The sequence below is a fragment of the Uloborus diversus genome, chromosome 3 (assembly GCF_026930045.1).
Source record: "Uloborus diversus isolate 005 chromosome 3, Udiv.v.3.1, whole genome shotgun sequence".
Lineage (NCBI taxonomy): Eukaryota > Metazoa > Arthropoda > Arachnida > Araneae > Uloboridae > Uloborus > Uloborus diversus.
Genome location: NC_072733.1, coordinates 61,625,276 through 61,647,473, shown reverse-complemented (window position 1 = coordinate 61,647,473; position 22,198 = coordinate 61,625,276). Strand labels below are relative to the sequence as shown.

The 22,198-nt window shown below is 33.3% G+C and overlaps 1 protein-coding gene across 1 annotated transcript in view; it reads right to left on the bottom strand.

Annotated features, from left to right (window-relative positions):
• The window catches only part of LOC129218425 (uncharacterized), a 54,771-nt gene extending 33,215 nt beyond the window's left edge, over positions 1 to 21,556 (bottom strand). Inside the window, exon 1 of the mRNA XM_054852681.1 lies at positions 21,351 to 21,556. Coding sequence (XP_054708656.1) covers positions 21,351 to 21,444 — 94 coding nt within the window. The 5' untranslated portion in view covers positions 21,445 to 21,556. The remainder of the gene's footprint in view (positions 1 to 21,350) is intronic.
• Between the last annotated feature and the right edge of the window lie 642 nt (positions 21,557 to 22,198).

Below are 22,198 nucleotides of genomic sequence, written 5' to 3'. Positions count from 1 at the left end.
ATCGCACCGCGACAAGGAAATTGACGTAACTCAAAATTTGTGGAATATGAATTTAAAATCTAAATTTAATGCTCTTTCTTGCACAAAGTTAGCTTACATAGCTGGTGCGTGGCGTCATAAAAACGATATAATTATTGGCGGCACAGCATTTAAATTTCATTAAAAGAAAAGTTTTCGGATTTTAAGTTCGTATTATTAGTTTAGACCAACAAACACTAAGCAGAAAACATCACGTTATAAATTTTTGGAGCGTATTGTTAATTACTTCAATGCTGTTTTTTTTTTTTTTTTTTTTTTTTTTTTTGGGAGAAGTGTCACTTTCTCTGTAGGGGTGCGATATACATTTTCCCCCATGCATTTTTTAAAACTGGAACAGAAATGGAATTTCACTACAATTAGTGAACACATTAAATAATGCCACCAAAGCTTAAAAAAGTCACTGATTGTTAACCCTCACTGGTGAATTTAGGTGTCTTACGCTACAAATAAAATTGGAATTTTGCATACCAACGTTTTGTAAATTTTACATGCATGGCTTTACATGTACATGTATGTCTCTTACAGAACTGTTTCAGTTGCATTAGTACAAACAATTAATTCTAGAAATGATTCTACTTTAATTTCTTAAATTTCATATAGCGCACAAGGAATATAATGTTAGGGTTACATACGCCCCACACGGGGACGGATACAAATGATGGGGCGATGGGGCCCCTCTCTTGAATTCACTTTCCACTCCATTGGTAAATTTTCAATTTTTATGCTCAAAAAACGCAATTTTGACTTAAAGTCTGAAACATTTTTGATGATCATTTGCTAACCAGGATACGTAGTAAAGGGGATGTAAAAAAAAAATCGCCATCCCTTCGTTCCACTTACGGCATCAATCATATCATCAATTCAGATTTCAAATATGTACATTTGTAAAATTATAATTTTACATGGAGTACATGAGTATTTAAATTCAAACATACCTCTTCTGTTTGATTAAATGAAATACCAGTAGAGAATCTGTAACACCCCGAGATCCTTATAACTTTTCCGATCAATATTACGAACCATATTTTCTTCTTGTGAGATATAATTTAAAAATAAAAATGTCAAGTCAAAACATAAAGTTTATCCACTTTTAATTTCGTTACAATAAATTGACTGTGACTCTGGAGGTCTAACTTCGTTTTAAAATCATTCAACTGTATAAAAACCTTCACAACAGTTTTTCCTGAGGCAGGTTCAATCTATTTATGCCATCTTATAAAATTCAAAACGAAGTTCCGATTGTTGTTTTAAACAGATTCCAAATTTTCTTTCCTGTTGTCAACCTTCTTTGCCCTTTCATTGATTTTCTTTGTCATTGTCGAGATTTTCCTTGATGTTTTTGAAGTTATTTTTTTTACTTGACAATTGTTATAAAAGTACCGTTTTTTTCTTCAGTGGTTGTTCGTATTTGGCAGATCTTCCCAGCACCTTTTCGAACAATAGTTTCATATTATAAAGCCCAGTTATGCTAAAATGAAAATAATGATAATTTGTTTACTCTTTGTATAATTTGTACAACTTGTACTTGAACGAAAACTATTTTTCCTACCCTTTCGTCTACTAATGAATTAGTTTTGCCTTTGCAAGATAAACTGGGCTTTTTAAAACATAAAGGGTTATTCATCAAGGATTGAAATAAATTTGAAACGCCTCAAAATTTCATACTGAAGCAATAAAACATTCATCAAACTAATATAATACAGTAAAACCTGTAAAGTTGACCACCCTTGTAAGTTGACCACCTGTCTATGTTGACCGCTTTTGTCAGGAACGGAACTAGCCCAATCTCATATAATGAAGGAAAACCTCTGTAACTTGACCACCTCTCTATCTTGACCACTAATGTAGGCCAAATTTGGTCTGGAGTATTGTAAAAAACCCTTTGTAAGTTGACCACTTGGTTTATTTTTTAAAACTTTCTTCAGCATGTTATTTTATTTTATTATTTATTTATTTATTATAATATTTTTTTTTTTGATAGCTTTCGAAGAATGTTTTTAATGCTTTGATGATATACTAGCATTTTACTAACTAAACAGCAGCTTTTGCTGCTCTTTGTTCTCCAAACTTGTGTTTCATTTGTTTTTCTATTTGAGATAGCTTTTTGTACTCTGTTCAATGAAAATAGGTGTCAGCAGAAAAGTTTAAAGTCTTTTCTTCCAGTTGCAATATGTTATGGCAACACAGGAATTCTGGTAAAAAGAGCAGGTCCGGATCTATACATTTTGGGTCCCCCTGCAACAAAATATGTAGGGCCCCTCCCTAGTGGCCAGCAGTGTATATTTGAAAAGCGAATAAGCCTTACTGCTTTTTTTCCCCTATCTTTTCTTGAATTTCTAGGGACGTTGACCCCTTTAAGGCTGCTCTTCAGTGAGGGAAAACTTTGAAGTTAGGGTGTAAATGACTTTCTTCCTTGAACGATGGGCGTGAACCTGAATCAAGTGATTGACACTTCAACAGCCAATGGAGTGGACGGTAATCGATGTAAGGCAGGAACACGTGACCTGTCACAGCTGTCATTGTTCTGGAGGGAAAGAAACCCCTAAATGACCCCCGTCGTGAAGAGCAATCAAGGAAATTAGCTGGCGGCCGAAACCCCACTTGAACAGTACCGATGCGAAGGTTGAACAGAACAGAAAATAAAGTCAGTACCAAAGGGTCTGCCGTAATTTTTGAAACAAAGTTTTTTTTTTTTTTGGATATGCGTTCCCAGATTTTATATTCATGAAAAATTTATGAATGAAAAGAAAATTTATCATAAATTGAACAGGAAAAACGATAGTCTTATTTTTTTTTTTAAACGATGTTTTCAATTGCCACGTCCGAATCTTATTTCGTTCATAAAGCTAATTAGTTTCTTGTCTGATGTTTAATTAAAGAATGCAATTTTTTGCATTAGGATATGATTATATATATATATATATATATATATATATATATATATATATATATATATATATATATATATATATATATATATAAAACAAGAGGTATAAGCTTAGTGTAAACCTGTGGTGTAGTCCCGGAAAAAAGGGTGAGGGGTGAGGAGGGAAGATTACATATCGGTTATCGGATATTTACAGTCAAGAGGTGGAACGATGCTGATTTTATTTTTAATTATTGTGAGAACGGCAGAAATGTCGTAATCAGAAAACAATTTCATATTAGGATATGGTTACATTTCAAAGAGGGGGGGGGGGGATCCCGCTATTTTTAGTATATATGTATATATATATATGGTCGAAAAAGGAATACTTCTGCAATTCGATGGAGGATATGCAACGCTGAACTGACATTTTTGTTAATTAAACAATTACTGTTTTAGATATTTATTTATATTTTTCCGGTGATTCATCATGCACAGGGCTGCATTTGTTTACTATCAGTAAACAAATCATCCCGCAAAAACATAGATAATCAGCATGGTGACTAGAGCAGCATACACAAGACTAAATGATTAATATACTTCTTAAAATTGAAATTCTTTTTCAAAAATAATAATAATAATAATAATAATAATAATAATAATATTTTACGCATTAGACGAAAAGTGCAACAGGCTATAATAATAAGTAGTTGGTAAGTCTTTTATTGAAGTGTATTTTCGAAGCAGCAGTTATATGATGTTTGAGAACATTTGAAAATACATTTCGTGGGTGGAATTACACGAGCAACAGGGAATTACTTGCAATAATGTACTTAAATTAAAAATACAAGCTGCAGTTTACTTGCAGTACACTTGGAACAATGTACTTCGACTTATTCAAATGCAAAATGTTAGGAGGAATAGAATAACTTTTTAAAACTTTTGATTTTTTTTTTCTTCTCAGGTCTTTTTTTTTCCTAATGGTTTTCAATTTTTGGTTACATTAGTTATGCATTGCTTTCTGCGATTCAAAATAGTAATAATAACAATAAACATAATCAGAAATGCTTTCCTTTCTGCGGATACTATGGTGAGAAAAGCAACGGCTAAAAGCATAATTTTCAGAAAATTCATTCATGCTCGCATTTCGAAATTAAATGAAACCTCTTTATTACCACACAATGTTGACAGCTTCGTGCAAACGAAGTCCTAAACTTGATAGCTGCACTCAATCAAGCTTTCATTGATGCAAACTATTGCAATCAATCAAACAATCGTAACAATTACGTGGAATATTCCCTATTTACGTCAATTGTTTGCTTGTAAGAATGTGAACAATGTCTTACATACGTAATTTATATTCAGAAAAAAATATCAGAATTGAAAATATAATTCCACATTTGCAAATCACACACATTAGTATACTATCCTTTAAATTTTAAAAATATTTCAATTTAATTTTTCTCTTTTTGTATAAAAGTATTCATGAAGCACAATTTATAAATTGTTGAGTGTACTAACATTTATTGCTCTAATTTTTCTAATTTTTCTTTTCTTTTTTTTTTTTTTTTTGATCTCTTCTCGACTTCCCGGAGAAATTTTAAACTGTTAGCAAAATTAGGGTAACTCAAATAACTCCAGAACGTGGAAGAGAAATCTGTCAGGCCCAATAAAAACTTTTTGAATGATGTAAAAGACAGAAACACATGTATCTATCTCTATTGATAAAGATGTTCTTAATAACCCCGAAACAAGTGTAATTTAATTTGCACGTTTTTACATTAAAATAGTGTAATTTCTATGTCAATAAATGTTAACATTTAAAATCAACAAAAGTTGAGAGATGTGCGCAAAGTTGCGTGAGACTAATACCAATCATTCGCCCTCGAATACCTTATTGCTTGACCAAGACCAAATATATTCTTTTTTTGAGCGACCACAGTTGGTTATTGTTTTCACTTGTCCGTAGTTGATGTTCTTTCGACTTTAATTTTCTATTCTTTTAATGCAAACTCGTCTGTTCCACGTGTCTTCGCGAGCATGTCCCTCCTCCTGGGCGGTGAAGTTCATGTCCCCGCCATCGATTTTACTTATTCCCGACCCTCTCGATTTTACACAATACTTTTCAGACAAAAACAGCATTCAGTCAACAACGTCCAGCATCCAGCCCCTGGAATTCATTTGAATGTAGACGTCTTGTATTCAAATCATGACTTTTACAAATATAATTCTGATAGGAACCATTTGTAGAAATAAGAAACCCAACGAGTAGTATTCTACCACAATTCGTGATTGTGAAAAACATAATTTAAATTCAAGACGTCAAAATTCAAATGAAAGCTATGGGCTGGATGCTAAATGTTTCTTTCTTTTCTGTTTGGTATTATTTTTTATTTTATTTTTTTTTAATTTTTTTCCCCCATTTATGAATAATATTAAATAATGATAATGTTTCAATGAAGCTTTAACACCATTTTAAATCGGGTGTTCCAAAATAGCTTCAATTTTTAAATGTGTAAATTGTAAATAAAATATGCACTTCAAAAAGCATGAGCTTTGTGCAAGAAATAGATAAAAGTCAAAAACAACGTCTTAAAAGCACAAGTAAAAGATGTAAATTATAAGTGTAGAAAATGCATTGCTTGATTGAAAACTTGTGGCTATGTATTTGTTTTTTTATCCAGGATATTAAAAAACTTTGTCCTTTGACACTTTGAATTAAAATTCAACTAGAAATTTGGTTTTTCGTACTAATATTCAAGCCGTATATATCGTATTTATGGTTCAGTTCCCTTCTTGTTTACCTTTTTATAGCGAAATTGAGGCTATATACGAAATTGTTATTCGGTTCCTTAGACTTCACTATGAACAGACGCGACTGCACAGTGCATACACACAAATATATATTGATAAAGACCGGCTAAAATTGAAAAACCTTAGGTTTCGGGGAAATGTTTTAGACGTCAGACAAATTATTTGTCTGAGCTTATGAAAATTTCAGTGTAACACGACTACCGAAAGATTCTTAGAACATGGTGTATTCATCCAGTTAAAAACAAAATGGTCAGTGTTCTCCCCCTTCCCCCATCAGTTCTCTAATTATCTGTAAATTTAAACCAGTGGTTCCCAATCTTTTGCACGTTGCGACCCTTTTTTGACTAAGTAAAGGACCTGTGATCACGTAGCCTACATGTCAGTAAAGTATCGCAAGGTGTGGACCTAACCTGGCAACATTGTGAAAGCTACGTTAGATCCTACATTACAAAACTGCTATGTTAGATTCGATCCACCCCCAACTATACTGTGGTAGGAATAATGTTTCGACCGAAGAAGAAACGCTACACGACCCCATTTGGGGTCACGACCCTGGGAACCCAACCCTGCTTTAAAACAATTTTTTTATACTCATTCATGCTTTAAAGAAATGCAGGTATGTATCATTTTTCTCCTTAGAAAGTCTTCAAAAGAAAAATTCAGTGAAATCCTGTTACAACGTATATCAGTATAACGAAGTACCCGTTTCAACCAAATAAGTTTTCAGTCCCGATTTTGAAGTTCATTGTTACTGGATTTCACTGTATTATGAATTACATGATCAATGTGTACATACCTTGTAAAGAATTTTTTACGAGTTTGGCTCGAGAAATTATTTTCAAAAATGTTTGTTGAGCTGTGGAAAGCATTTTATGCGTTTACATTTGTAGTAACATAGTATAATATAGACAAAAATAGAATCCAAATATCTAGTAAGTATCTAGAATACGGTTTTGGACTCTGTTTTTTTTTTTTTTTTTTTTTTAGAAATGGTCGCTTTATTTCGAACAAAGTCTCAAAAGAGTGCTGGAAATATTTTGCCAGATTTTTTATGGAGCAAAATATCAAACAGTACCTACCACCTCTTTCAACGAAATTCATTTTTTCTCGAATTTTAAACAATCAAAGAATGGATATTTCAAAAAAGGAAAAAGTACACGACACAGATAGAGGCTTGAAAAATACTCGGAAAAAAATTTACATGAAAACTTCAAAGGAATTTGTAAAATCTTCATCCAACTTTCCCCGCAGGTTAACATTGGATCCGTAGGCTTTCAGACTCTCAGTGAAAAGCATCCTTAAATTTGCTTATAAAGTAGCATTAATATACATATTTATCTTTCTTTGGATGCACCAGCTCCATTGTTTATGCCTTCTTGATGTTGTGAAAAGTAATGGGGGTAGTGCATCCCCAGAAATAGAAATATTCATTAATGCTATATTATAAGCATACTTAAGATAATTTTAATCTTAATTATATCCGTGAATGAATTTGAATAACACGAAAAGGTTCTTCACTGAAGGTCTGCGATGCAACTTTACGCAAAATGCGATACTTCCTTTTTTTTAAATTTACAACGTGAAATTTTTTTTTCGGATATAGGGTTTATAGGTGTGAGTCCTATACTCTGGTTTCATGCCAAAAAATAAGGGAAAAAATTGTAAAACAAACCCCTAGAAAAAAGGATGGATTTTGATGATTTTAAAAATATAATAAGTGGTAATACCCCCCATGAGTTAACCAATTTCCTTCATATGTTCTTGCGTACAAACGTAGCACCTCTCTAGCCCCTCAGAAAAGTATTAATGTATAATATAACGATAACTTCCCCTCCAAATAAAAATAATGGCTATGAAACTCAAAAACTGAAAAAAATTGCGGGCGACATTTCCAAAAAAGCGGGACGTGTGAATGGGAAAAGGTGGTCATATTTGGATTCAGGAGGTCATTTAGCACAAGAATTCACAAGAATTATCTCCAGAAGCACTCTTTAAAAACTATATCCTTTCTAAACACAAATCAAATCGTGAAGATGTTTCCAAGCATGTGGATTCACTTTCAAAAGCACTCATTCATTCCTTCATTGAAAAATGCCTCCGGAAAAGAGGGGAGTAGTAAATGGAAACGGTCGTTTGCGCTAATGATCGTAAATCTTATACACCTCACCCGGTTTTTCCCCTCAAGAAAGGAGGGGGAGGGACCAGTGAAAGGCGTGGCTTAGTAGAGAAATTGAGCTTTTTCGAAAATATTTCAGATGGTTGGAACTCCGATATTTTTTTAGAAATGGTCGCATCATTTCAAACTTAGTCTCAAAAGAGAGCTGGAAATATTTTGCGTGTTGGGGCGTTCTTAAAATTTCGATAGCACGATTTGCAGCTTTTTTACAGAGCGAAAGGTCCAACAGTACCTCGTTTTCGAAGAAATTCATTTTTTCTCGAATTTTAAAAAATTGAAGAATGGACGTATCAAAAAAGTAAAAACTAATATACACAGACATAGGCTTGAAAAATACTCAGAAAAAAAATTGACCCGAAAACTTCAAAGGAATATTGTAAAATAACCTTTAACTTTCCCCGTAGGTTAGCATTGGATCCGAAGCTTTCAGACTCTCAGTGAAGAGCACCCTTAAGGACGCGGGTCCCTCGCACTGCGGGTGCGCAGATCTGGGTCTGTTAATGAGTAAAGTTACATGTTTCTGGCGCAAGGTATTAAGAGATAGGACATTTTAATTTTGCCTTTATGAACTGGGAGGGTCGAGCTTGTTGCTTTTTGTGCTTTAAGTTTTACATAAAGAGGCTTCAAAAAGAAAGTTAGTGGAGCTTGAGATTTATAAAAAGTATGAAATATTAAACGTAATTGAAAATGGAGAAAGCCAGAGAAAATTAGCTGGCATATATGGGATTTCTAAAACTACAGTGTTTAATATAGTTAAAAAGAAGGGAAAATAACAAAAGTATTTGAATAGTAATTTTAATTATTGTCTATAAGTATTGTTATATTTTAATTAGTGTCTTTCAATAATGTTAAACAATGAAAGTGGAGTTGAACAGAATGAGTAAGGGTGAATTCCTCAAAAAAAAAAAAAAAAAAAAAAAAAAAAAATGAATACATGGTGCAAGAAATGACAAAAAAAAGAAAACGCCCTTTATAAGTTGACCACCTGCCTAAGTTGACCGCCAAAGTACTGCACCGCTAGTGGTCAACTTACACAGGTTTCACTGTATTTCTAAAGCGGTTTGTTTCAGATATGTAACGTTTTTGCTAGAATTAAAAGACTTGCAATAGAATTAACTATGCAAATATAATTACTTATGAAACATTGGCTTTTGGTTTTTATTAGCGGGTAATATATTTATTGAAACACAATGTTCCAGTTTCAATAATGTATATATTTTCTTGCCACTAGTTTTATTCTCATTTCTTGTGCTAAGAATAAGTAATAACTGTTACATCATTATCTTACTTTTACTCAAAATTAATTTGAAAAATACCATTCGGCTGTAAGTTTTGACTCAGCAGCTGAAGTAATAGAGCATATTCTTCAGTATTTTTTCTATTATTGTTATATATGTATTTAGACTTAGTTTTTTTTTTTTTCAAGCAAAATATGCACGTTTCGCACAAGACCTTTTCGATTTTTTTTCTGTACTTCCGTCAGTGCAGCCTAGTACCTAAGTAAATGTCAGTAACTCCAATGGTTTATAAAAATTAGTTACAGCGTTTCATTTCATTAGAACCTGCATTTTCATTGGATTTCTTCGCTTCTTAGATTAAATGTAAGCTCGTTTTCATTACAAAGCAAAAACCGAATTCATATTAAAGGGTGTTTTTTTTTAGAAGTAGAGAACTTTAGGTTCAAATAAAACACAGTTTAATGTTGTTAATTGCCATGAATGTTGCTTTATTCGAAAGATGATTCTTTGCCATTTTTATTTAAATATGATTTCTGGCATATGGCCACCTCAGCTGGCTCGTAGAAAGTCCAATTAGAAAGTCCAATTTTCTCACTTTTTGCAGCAGTAGAGGCCGTATATCAGTAATAAGGTGGCGAATGTTCTCTTCCAAAGCGTCAATCGTCTGTGGCTTATCGGTGCAGACCAGAGACTCCACATAGCCGTACAAAAGCAGTCCAGCGGTGCTAAATCGCATGATCTTGCTGGCCAATTCACGGGTCCATTATGCGAAATTATTCGTCCACCGAACGTTTCTTTCAATAAATCAATTGTGACACGCGCTGTGTGGCATGTTGCACCGCCTTGTTGTCTATTCATGATGAAATGGCAAATCGAGCTGAACACAAAACAAGTGACAGCTATCAAAATGGCACACATATCAAACAGTGTTGCCAACTTAAAGTTCTATACCTCTAAAAAAAAAAAGCACCTTTTAGAAAGAAAAACAGCAAAAGTTTGTTTTTCTTTTACTCCAAACTTTACAGCAAACATTTTCCTGATCATTGTTATGAGGTGACCTGTACCGCTTTTGAGAATTTTTGTATTAAAGATATGTGACGGAAATGTAATGCGTACGTTTAATGATAAATTTTCTCAATAAAGTAACTAAAATGTTGAGGTTACATACACCCCACCTCACCATTTACGTTACAAAGAAATCTCCTCATCAGTTATGGTTTAAATCAAACTTTATAACTATAAATCGAAATAAATACATATCTGTAAGTATAAAAAAATAGCATTAATTCCCCAGTATATTATGCCCCTAACGGTTCATTGTACTTTAGCAAATGTTCACGCGCAAGTTACATGCGATATCAGGCATGACGACAAATCGTTTTATGCTCTGCCTGACTTCTATTCGTTTGAGAAAAATATTTTTTTATTTTTCCGCATAAGAATTTTATTACTTATGAGAAAGATCTGCATGATGGAAAAATCCAAATTGAATGAGTTATAAATAATTTGATTCCTTCCGTCATTCAGTGATATAACCTGACATTTTTATTGTTGAAATAATTTTTTAAACCAATGAAAGAAATATCGTATGATTGAACGGGAAGGCTTTATTAGAGAGAGAGAGAGTATTTGAGTACTATATATATATAGTTCTTTGATGGAAAATATCGACCAGAAATAAAGAGAGTGCCATAAGGTTTGCCACTGTGGCCACTCTGGAACAGAAAAAAAAATCAATAGTATTTTTTCTCTTTCGCCGTCTGCTCGGCACAATTTGTTCTTGTCCAAGCCCAACACGTGGCTGACGTCGCCAAATTAGGCATATATATATATATATTTTTTTTTAACATCTAGTCCACCTTTCGCGTGAACCCGTGAATGCTATATAAAATTTAATCCTTCTTTTCATGATTCAGTATCAGAGCCCAGTTGATGGATAAGGTTATTGAGATTGTGTATTTTAACCTTATTACCCTTATTTCTTTGACTGCTGGGCTTTAATTTTCCAAAACTGCCAATGTAGTGCTGGATAAGGAAATCTCAGCATATAACTTTTCTTATTGATAGTTGAAAAGAATTTTTATTTTACTATTATGACTCACGAAAAATGCACATCGAGCTTTATTTTTATAGTTTAATTTAGATTCATATTCTTTCTTGTTGAGAAATTACTATATTTTGGGCTGGAATTTATCTTAACTTTGTAAATTTGCCCCAGAAAGAAGCTATATCGGAATTTAAATACAAGCATTTCAAATTCCAGATATATATATATATATATATATATATATATATATATATATATATATATATATATATATATATATATATATATATATATATATATATATATATAGGGTGATTATAATTAAAGTTCCACTTTCAAAACGGTATAAAAATATAACCACTGGTCAGAATGACGTCAAACTTCAACGGAATATTGTCGAAGAAGGGGGGAACTTGATGGCAGAAGAAAAATAAATAGTTGAGAGTTTTAGCAATAGATGGCGCTATAAGCATCATAATTTAATAGTGGTCGACTACAAATGACAAATAAATCAAAAAATATTACCTAAGGTGTAAACTATACGTTAAAACACCGTACTACTCAGCGTGCACAAGGGTATTGGTGTGATACTGTTAGTTAAGTAAGCCCATCCAACACGGAAAGGTCATATCACATCGGATGGGAAAAATTGGTTTTTAATAGTCCGGAGACCGAAAACCGCATAAAAAGCATCAATAAAAATCAAATCGGTCTTTAATTTTCGCGAGACTGGCGCAAAAGATGTTCAATATAATGTACCCCCCGTTTTCTGTAACAAGTTGAAATCGAGAAACAGCATGTTCTACGACTGATTGAAGTGTTTCCTGGGTCACGTTTAGAATGTGTTGCGCAATGCATGCCTTCAGCTTAGCAAAGTTTGCAATCGGAGCACTGAACACAACAACTTTCAGATAGCCCCATATCCAGAAGTCACACGGGTTAAGATCAGGTGATCGGGACGGCCAGGTCTTTCATTGAGACAGTCATAGTGAACTTCTCAGATGCAAAATGTGGAAAAAAACGTGTATTTGGTGTTTTTATAACAACTTCAATGAGTCGGGCGCATGACAGGTGTTTTGATTTACATATTCTGACACTTTCAACGCCATCTATTGTTAAAAATTCCAACTATTTATTTTTCCTTTGTCATACGTTTTCCCCCTTCTTCGATAATATTCCGTTGAAATTTGAGATCATTCTGACCAGTGGTTTTACTTTTACAGCATTTTGAAAGTGGAACTTTAATTATAATTACCCTATATATATATATATATATATATATATATATATATATATATATATATATATATATATATATATATATATATATATATATATATACAGTCGGCGCTCATTATAACGACCACTCATTGTAAAGACCAATCCATTATAACGACCAGTGGTAATAGTCCCAACTTTGTTCCAATGAACTCTATGTTAATTTGCTTCCGCTATAACGACTGCTCTGCACCATTTAATCCAATACAGCGACCGAATTCAGCGATTCACACTATTCCTGGTGTTTTTTCCAATGCTACTGATATGTAACTTGAAATGACCTTCATTACCGTCTACGGACTGGAAGAAGGTGAAGATTACAAAGTGGGTATCCTTACAGCTTTGCATCTTTCTAAATCAGCATGGAATTCAGAAAAGACCATCAAGAATTGCCTCCACCATGTTGATTTTAAAAAGCAAAGGAAAAATGCTTAAACGATTTTTCAGGCAATCCAAGATGAAAATTTCGACGAAAAAGATGAAATGATGTATAAAATTTCTAAAAAAAATGAAATTGGTAGAAGTGTTAAATTTTAACTGTTATGCTAAAATCAATTATGATTTAGAATGTGTCAAACACGTGTCTGTCAGAAAATGAAGTACCTCTCGATATTGTGCACAAAAACAAATTAATGTATCATGATCAGATGAAGAAGAAATAATTGAGACCAAAGTTCCCAGTATGAAAAATGTTTCAAATGCTCGAGAGACTTTTTAGTTTCTTTGAATGGAAAATTATGTTTTGCAAAAATCATATGTGCTAAAAAGGAAAGCAACTCTTTCTGATTTTATCTTCAGAAAATAAATGATTTGTAAGTACTGTAATACAATTTTTCCTATATTTTCTACTTAGAAATATTTTGTCATATTTTGCACCCATAATTAAAAATGAAAAATCCCATGATAAAAAATAATTTGGACATTTTACTGGAATCTTTAAAAAAGTGCCAATTGTATTGAAACAACGGAACATACATGATGCATGTGTATATTTTTAAAAAATTCTATCTCTTATAATGACCACTCATTATAAAGACCTTTTTCTCTGGCACGGAGATGGTCGTTATATCGAGCGTCGACTGTATATAGTAATATTTACAGCTAAAAAGCAAAATTTACCAAAAAGATTTTTTTTTCTTTTCTTTTCAACTCATAGTTAAACGTCTAGACTCAACCTTCTTTGTCACCGGGAAATAATCTCCACAAGTTTTGTGAGGTTACTAGGGCAGTGAAAGTGACTGAGCTGCTAGAAACGTGTATCACGTGTCGATTTTCCTCCTGAAATTACGTAATCAAGCCGCTAAAGTCACGCGTGATTGCATCAAGTTGGGGTTAAAAGCCGTTGGCTATCTTCGGAAAATGAACTTGTATTATTGTTTGGTTTTGCGTAACTTTCCCTCTTCGCTCACTTTTTCCTCTCTCCACAAACCCTAATTTGGGCCCCACTCTAAAAAAGAAACATACGTATTCTAGCAAAGAATGCGAGAATCGAGGAACCAGCGGGTAGTAACAGGCCTCACCTTGCCCTCAAAATCTTCTTTGCTGAAACGATGATGCTGTAACTCGGAATTATTGTTTTCTCTTATGATTGAGTTTGACGACCATTCATTGCGTCACAATATGATTCGAGATCTTCAAGCGAACAATACTATCCGGTAGAAAATAAAATTGATTTACTATATGATGTTCTTGACATTTTTAGGATTTTTAGCATGACTGAAATAATGGGATTCTTAAAATGTTTAAAGCATTAATGTTATGTAAAAACAGTTACTTTTTTCCCCCAAAGAATTTTAATTCAAGAAAAAAGAACAAAAAAAAAAAGGGTTTTTTAAAATTCCCAAATCGTGGAGTTTAAGAAGTTGACAGTCGTAGTAAAATCTCGCGAGTAATGGGAAGAAGTTGACGTCCTTAAGTGACTAGCATTTGACGGCAACTTGGTGACATTTCGCCAAATTGAAAGCCGACATCATGCGCCAAATTGAGTGACAATCACACATGAATACAGTGCAGCTCAAGATAGTTGGCACTTGACCTTCGACGGCCAAATCAAAACCAGTAGAAAACAAGAAAAGCATGGGTTGCTGCAATCAAGCGTTGTCAAAGCAAGATCTTTTTTCCTCCGTTTTTTGTTAACTTTAGGATATAAATTTCAATTGAAAACTGGTTCCTAACTCTCGGATAAGGTACACATTGTTTAATTCATGATTTGCCAATCGCGTTTACTCAGGGGTGCCCATCCCACTCAAGATGGATGGCGCAAATTCTCCCCCCCCCCCCAAAAAAAAAAATTCTCAACCCGTTCTCCCTTTTGTATTTTTTTATTTTTAGCTCTCTTTTTTATTTTATACATTTTTTAAAAATATATTTTATTTAATTTATATTTGTTTACTTATTCATCTATTTTTAATTATTATTTTTATTATTTCATTGGAAAAGTTCTGTTCTACGCCAATGACATACACACACACACACACTAAATAAATAAATGAAATGAAATATAAACAGAATAAAAAAAATTACAAAAATATTTTGAATTAAAAATAAATCAATAAATAAATTTAAAACAAATTTTTAATCCCCCCCCCCCCAAAAAAAAAACAAATTTGATGGCGCAACTTGCGCCATAATCCCCCCCCCCTGCATTTACTGCTCTCCACATGTCCTACGATTTTGACGATTTTGACTCTTCCACCGAACACCAATAATACTGAGCTATACTTTTCAGGCATCCAAGATATTGTTTTGTCTTTATCTTGCAAAAATTACCGCTGTTGACTTAAAGGAGATCCTTCATCTAGTAGCCATTGGTGACAAATTTTCAATCTACCGAAAATATGTAGTTTCTAGAAAAACAAAATTACTATTCGCATAAGAGAAGTTACCTGTAAATATACAGGCGAACCAAATGGCTTTTTAATTTTCGAACATGGCAAGGCCGTGCGGGTGCCGCTAGTACAAGTACAAAATGTTGCACTACAAATTTCATTAATTTTAATTATATTTATAAAGGTTTATGCTTTAACGAAAATAATAATGGAGATATTACATCGATTATTTCATAAGTTGCATACTAAACGGACGCCTTTTCTACGTACTTAAGAAAAATATATATGTCGGTCGAAGGTAAAAAATAGAAACGCATCTCCAATAGTTATGAAATAAACATAAGGATGTATATTTTTTATATCAAACACAAATTCAAAAATCTCAACAACTAATTCCATTTTCCCAATAATTGCAAAAAAAAAAAAAAAAAAAAGGTGGGGGAGGGGGGGGGGGGAGAGAAGCAAAAAATATAATAATTCCTTAATTAATTTTTCATATTCATAATCAATTATAAATATTTATTTTAACGGAAACTGGAAGCACTAGCGATGATGATCTGAAATTAGAGAGAATATTAAGACAAATACTCATTAATCGGTTTTAATCGGTTATAATAATTGATCGATTATACCAAATTGATGAGAATTTTATGTCTCTGTAAATAGAAATTGACAATTTTTGAGTTGCGTCACTTACGTTGCCAGGGTGCGGTATAATCAAAATAATCAGCTTCAAATCGGCTTGACAACCTTTTAATTTTTCCGTTCATGTTTATTGTTTCCGGTATTTTTATGTCACTCTTAAATTTATTATAATCAAATCCTTTGACGCAGAAAAAAGTGATAAAACATTACTTCCTTGCTGTGTTATGCGTAAATTGGCATAAAAATGCTCTACTTGGTTTTATTGGTTGAACACATAAATTTTTCAAACTTATAAAGGATTCCTAATTAAGCACTAAACTTAAAGCATGCTAACATAAATCACTCAAACTCACGTTTCTGTGATTTGGCAGATTTTGATTGCCATTGTAAAAATATTTTTGCCTAAGCAAAAATCAGCTCTTTTTTATTTTTTGATGTATAAAATAAAACATTCAGTCTCAGTATTACGCATATGAAGTAAAACTTATGCAGCTTCACAAGTTAAGTTTTTTCATCTTCACAGGCTGCCGAGATTATGCAGTCTATGCATAGTTTAACCTATTGCTATCTCAATTCAAAAACTTTTTGTTTAATCCGTTTTATCATACACTAGCCGGGTATCCGGCGCTGCCCGGGTTTCGGCCGGTTCGTACTATAATAAAAACATTATAAAGAACAATCACAATTGAATACGACAAATCAAATTATTTACTTAGATACGTAACTATATTCAACTATAAGGGCAAAAACAAACGGTAAAGACATAAGGAAAACATAACTCAATAGAAAAATCCTACAAAATCAAATTATGCACTTGAATATCAAAAAAAAAAAAAAAACATTCAAAAATCAGTTCATTAGATCACAACAGTTCCACAATAGCGTAGCTGACCACGCGTCTGAGCCGCGCGGTATGGTTCCTCGCAGCTATCGACACTGTCAGACAGCACCCTCTCAGTGAGCTAACTTACGCAGCCATCTATTAGGAATACGTAGAACTAAACTTACCCCGCCATCTATTAGGAATTCATAGAACTAAACAATTATTTAAACATTTAATTTACAAATATTTCGGTCAATCTGATTTCAAAGAAAAATTCCTATAGCATTCCTCAACAAATGGAATATTTAACACAAAAATAATTTTTCAATTCGAACCAGTAGTTCTTGAGGTTAGCTTCGTTCAAACAAACAAACAAACTCTTTAACTGTATATTATTAGTATAGATTCTTTTATACGTCCCCATCCCTGAGTAATTTTACCTTTGCCCGTAGATGGAGCAAAAGAGCTTTTACGGTTACTGCCTTATTATTTTAATATTAGTTGGTTGCCAATCAGTCTCTTTTGTATTTTGATTTTCCTAAAAAAATTACAATTCAGGACATGAAGCTCTATTTCTAGTCTAGAATTCTATTCTTCTCTCTGCTAGTAGTTTTAGTCGTACGATTGCTTCTAATAATGAGTTAGTCTAATAAAATGCTTTTACGGAAATTCGAGCTTCTTACCTGCAGAAGTCGAAAGGGTATTTTAATCTTTAGAAATATTAAATGACGAAAAGCAATCTCTAACTACAGAAAACCTTAAAGGATAGCTTGTCATTTATTGCAATAAAATTACTTTATGGGAAATGCTTATGTGGGATGCCTTTTCATGAAAATTCCATCCGATTTTCTCAGTTAATAAATGACTAAATATATATTTGTTGCCTTAATAACATTATGCAAAAATACGAAGTTACTAAAAAAAATTTATTCAGCCGTGGCACCTTTTCTGTAAGTAAGTAAAAAAGTTATTGGCTAATATTTGATTAACGTGATTTTTTCCCCCACAGACCAGGAACACTTTCCCTATTTTCATTGAAGGTCTGATTCTCTTGCAAAACTGAAGTAAATATTACCTTCGTATGTTTTTGTATATTTATTTTCTTTATTTCTAAGCTCTTCACTTGTGTTCCGAATAAACTACGCACTCTTTTAATTATCTGAATGCAAAAAAGGAAAACGATCTGTCTGAGGCTTAAAACATACATTTTCTTTTCATTCACATATAATTGAGTAGTCTTTCATTTCTTGTGCTTGAGTATCAATAGATAAATTTCACACTGAAGATATTCTTTTCTTGAAAAAAATAAAAACTTTTAAATTACATGACATGTGAAAATTTAAATGTTGTAGCAGTTTGATGATGAAATGTCACTACATTCAAAAGTAAAAATGCACATTCGGCTGAAGTGAGGCTCTGTTTGAATCTATTTCATGCAAAAGCATATTTTTAATTGAGGCAGTGAGAGGCAAAGGGATGCAAGTGGGCTTTTGAGTAAAACACGTTTAAAGTTCAGATTCTAGGAAAGCTTTTGTTTATTTTTTTTTTCTAAATCATGCTGTATATCTGAACCTACCAGGGCTGCTAGTGCCATCTCTCACCCCAAAACAGAAAAGAGGTTCTCCTAGTACTAGATATGTTTTTAATTTTGACACTTACACACCCCTTTGCTCCTCTCTGCACTGTTAAAAATGGGTATTCAAAAATAATGAAAATTTACTCATTTTTGAATACTTTCATTACTTAATATAGCTCCGAATCAATAAGGTTCAATTTTGAGAAACACATGTACTCATTTCATAACTCGTATTTCTCGTATGTTTGTATTTGATGCCACATTTACTCATTTTTGAATCAATTGTATTAAAAAAAAATGAATACATTCAGAGTTTCATTTTTGAATACATTTTTTTTAACAGTGTGCCTCAATTTATTTAAACAATTAAGTCGAATAAGATATTAAAGCGAATATCCAGCAGTCTTCGGTTTATAAACGTTGCGATAACCATTTTAAATCGTTTATAAAGCGTTTAAACATTAAATGTGCTAACCGGATAGATCAGCTAGCTCTCGCAGTAAACTATTCGCTAATGATCAAAAAATGGAAATGAAAAAGAGAGATGGAAGGCGCGCGAAATGGTTAGGACACCGAACACGGAATGCAACTATTACGTTATTTCTGTACTTAATTCTACCACTAGGAGGCTCCTCCCCCCCCCCCCCCTGCTCGCCAACCCCCGTTCGCCATTTGCGCTGGCTGAATGCAGCCTGCGGCGAGCGACAATTGACTATTTTCTCCCTTGGATATCTTCAACCCATACTGATGTCAGGTCCCTCAAGGTTTTATTGGGTGAGACCACTGGGTGAGACATGGTGGAATGATTTTCTCTGGATCAGACGGTATTGACCTTGACTGAGGAGTAAATATACTCAGTCTGGCTGAGATACCTTTACAGACACACACACAGACAGACGCGCACAGGTTTTAATAGTATACAGTATTGTAGATACATATTTTTTTTGTTTGTTTGCTTTCTGATTACTATTATTGTTATTTTTAATGCTACCTGGTACGAAATTGGCTAATCTATGTAATATTCGCAGTTACACGAAACTTAAGCGAAAATTCCACCGTAATAATAAAAAAAAAAGTGCACAAAATGTGAGACAGTTTGATTGAGCCTGTACATAATGACAAAAGCCACATGTAAGATTTATAATGAAATGCTACGTTATTTTTATAAAATGATGTGACAGATTTTGCCAAAATTTAAAGATGTCTTCAGGTGTGGAATAAATCAAAATCATCGATATAGAACCATTGGCAGCTAGTAAACCAAAAAAGTGGGGGTAAAAAGTGGGGTGTTGGGGGGACGGCACTAGAGTTTCCAATCCCGCAATCCCGTTCCTGAATCCTGCGGAATTCCGCATGATATTTAGCGTGATTAATCTCGCGGGATCGAGCGCAAAATCGCGTGGAATTTCCAATCCCGCAAAGATTTTCATACAAACGTTTTCCGATTTTTGCCGTCCATAAAACGAATATTTTTACACGAATACTCTAAAGTTTTAATCATCTTCTAGTGTATCTGCAAGAAGAGCAAGAAAAACGCCTCATATGATGAACGGTTGATTTACCATTCAAAAAATAATAAAAATAGAGTATATTTTTTTGAGAATAAATTGGTATTCTCATGCGGGGGGGGAGGTTTTACTGTTAATACGTTCAGCAATTGCGAAAATGCGTTAAAATTATAAACCTTTTCGAAAGTATACTTTTGAGTACCTAACGGTAGTCGCTAATTGAGATGTGACTTTGTAATGCACTACAATTGGTGTATGGAATTCTCGATAACGACTGTTTCATGTAACAAAAGCAATCCATCCAAAAAAGCACAACTTTGTCTGTTTCACACTAAAATTTAACATTTAGAAGAATAAAGTTAATCCCACGGGATCCTGCGAGATTGGCTCCTTACAATCCCAAAATCCCGCGGGAATGAGATTGGGGAGGGATTGGAAACCCTAGACGGCACTTCTAAAGCTGATTTTGCTTTATTTGCACATTTGGGTTATATTATTCGATTTTAACATCATTACTAGCAAAATAACCTCTAAACTGTTTGAGAAATGACCTCAAAAATCGAGACGGATGACCATCGTTAAACCCATTTAGTTGGAAGCTATGTTTCAATTCGTATAAACTAATAACACGAGAAAAGCCTAAAACGCATGCTTTTACTTTCGTAAAATTAATCAATCCACTTTGTAAAAAGATCATTTTTCAATCAATCGTTAACTCTCAATCGTCCACTCACTTCCGAAAGTAAGGAGGAAGATTTGGTAGTCATGCAATAATCTTAACAAAACTACTAGCATGTTAGATTTTTAAAGCGGTAGGATATTGAAGTTTCTTCTTTTCATACAATAAGCACTCAAACATTCAGAGCATGAGGATCAACAGGGGTGTACCTGGGATTTTTCTACACGGGTTGGGCAGTGGTATATCCGGGGGGGGGGGGGAGCGGATTTAGGGATTTAGGGGTATAGCTTGCGATGTATAGTCAACCGATAAATTGGGAAGTTTTTAATAATTCATTAAACCGACACTTTACATTAACAGCTGCAGTTCAGTGAAACGGATTGTATTGCGCACCAAAGCGTAAAATTTTATAACTAAAATTCCTCGACAGTTTTTCACACGATTAGAAAAAGTATGATCGCTCACACTAAACACAAAAGTACAATCAAAATCTTCGAACATTTACTATGAATAAATGCATTTTGGTTACTGTCCACATAAACATGCTTTAAGTATGTGATTTGTAATTTTCGGGAGAAAAATCAGTACAGTTCGCCTCACGACAGTTGGCATTCTTCTTCGAAGAAAATTTTCTTAAAAATCGATCAAAAACAAGTGAAATCAGCGCTGCAAAAATCAAGCATTATCAAATCATGTTTTCTTCGAGAAACATCATTGTTTGTTTACAATTTTGTAAGCAGCATATATCTGAAATAATTCACTTTTGTAGTTTTCCGCGAGCCAACAATAGTGAGAAGTTGTAAAAACCAACAGCTATTTTGATTTTCACTTACCTTCGCCAATAGCTCCAACACGTTTAATTAGCAAGGAACTGAATGCTTCTATTTTAACTGGATTAGAATATTCGCGCCATTCAATAGCTGTCATCTCCAACCGGCATTTTTATTTGACAATCATTCTGCAAATTCAACTTCAACACACCATTCTATTACACATGGACTGGACAGCACCTTATTCCGAAACAACTTTCCTCGTTCACCTCTTCAGACAGTGACGGGAGGAATGGTTTAGTGGTCGCCAAGATAAAGGAAAGAAACCACCCTTCAACCGTAATTCTGACCTATTAATTTTGACTGGAATCAAGGAGCAAGAAGTTTTGGTGGTGGACATTCATTTCTTGTGTTTTTAGTTGAAAATGGATTTTTTTTAAATGCGAGATTCGGTTGTAAGTCGATATTTGATAAGTTGTGTCATTAAAACTCAATCAGCCATCAAGATAAGTTACAGCGTTTAAGTAGGTTATTTTAAGGAAAACCGAACAAACATTACAAGCTTTGTGATGGTGTCGATTTCGGAAGCTTAAAATAATCTCCAGTTTCTCTTTTTTTTATCACTCGTAAATTCTATTCTTATATTGTGGTAAAAGGTAAGATGGCGGTCGCCACCGACCACAGGTGACTAAATGAAAGACCAGTTAAAAAATCATCGGTCAATCGTCACCCGATAGCCATCTCAAAAAATAAATTAATGACCTGAAAGCTAAAAGTACACAAAATGCATCAAGTAAGTGGTAGATCTTTTCCACTAAAATCAAAATGAAGATGAAACTTTTATGAACTAATTTAGGAAAAATATATTAGTTACATGAATTAATGTATTCAGGATTATTAAATTCAAATAA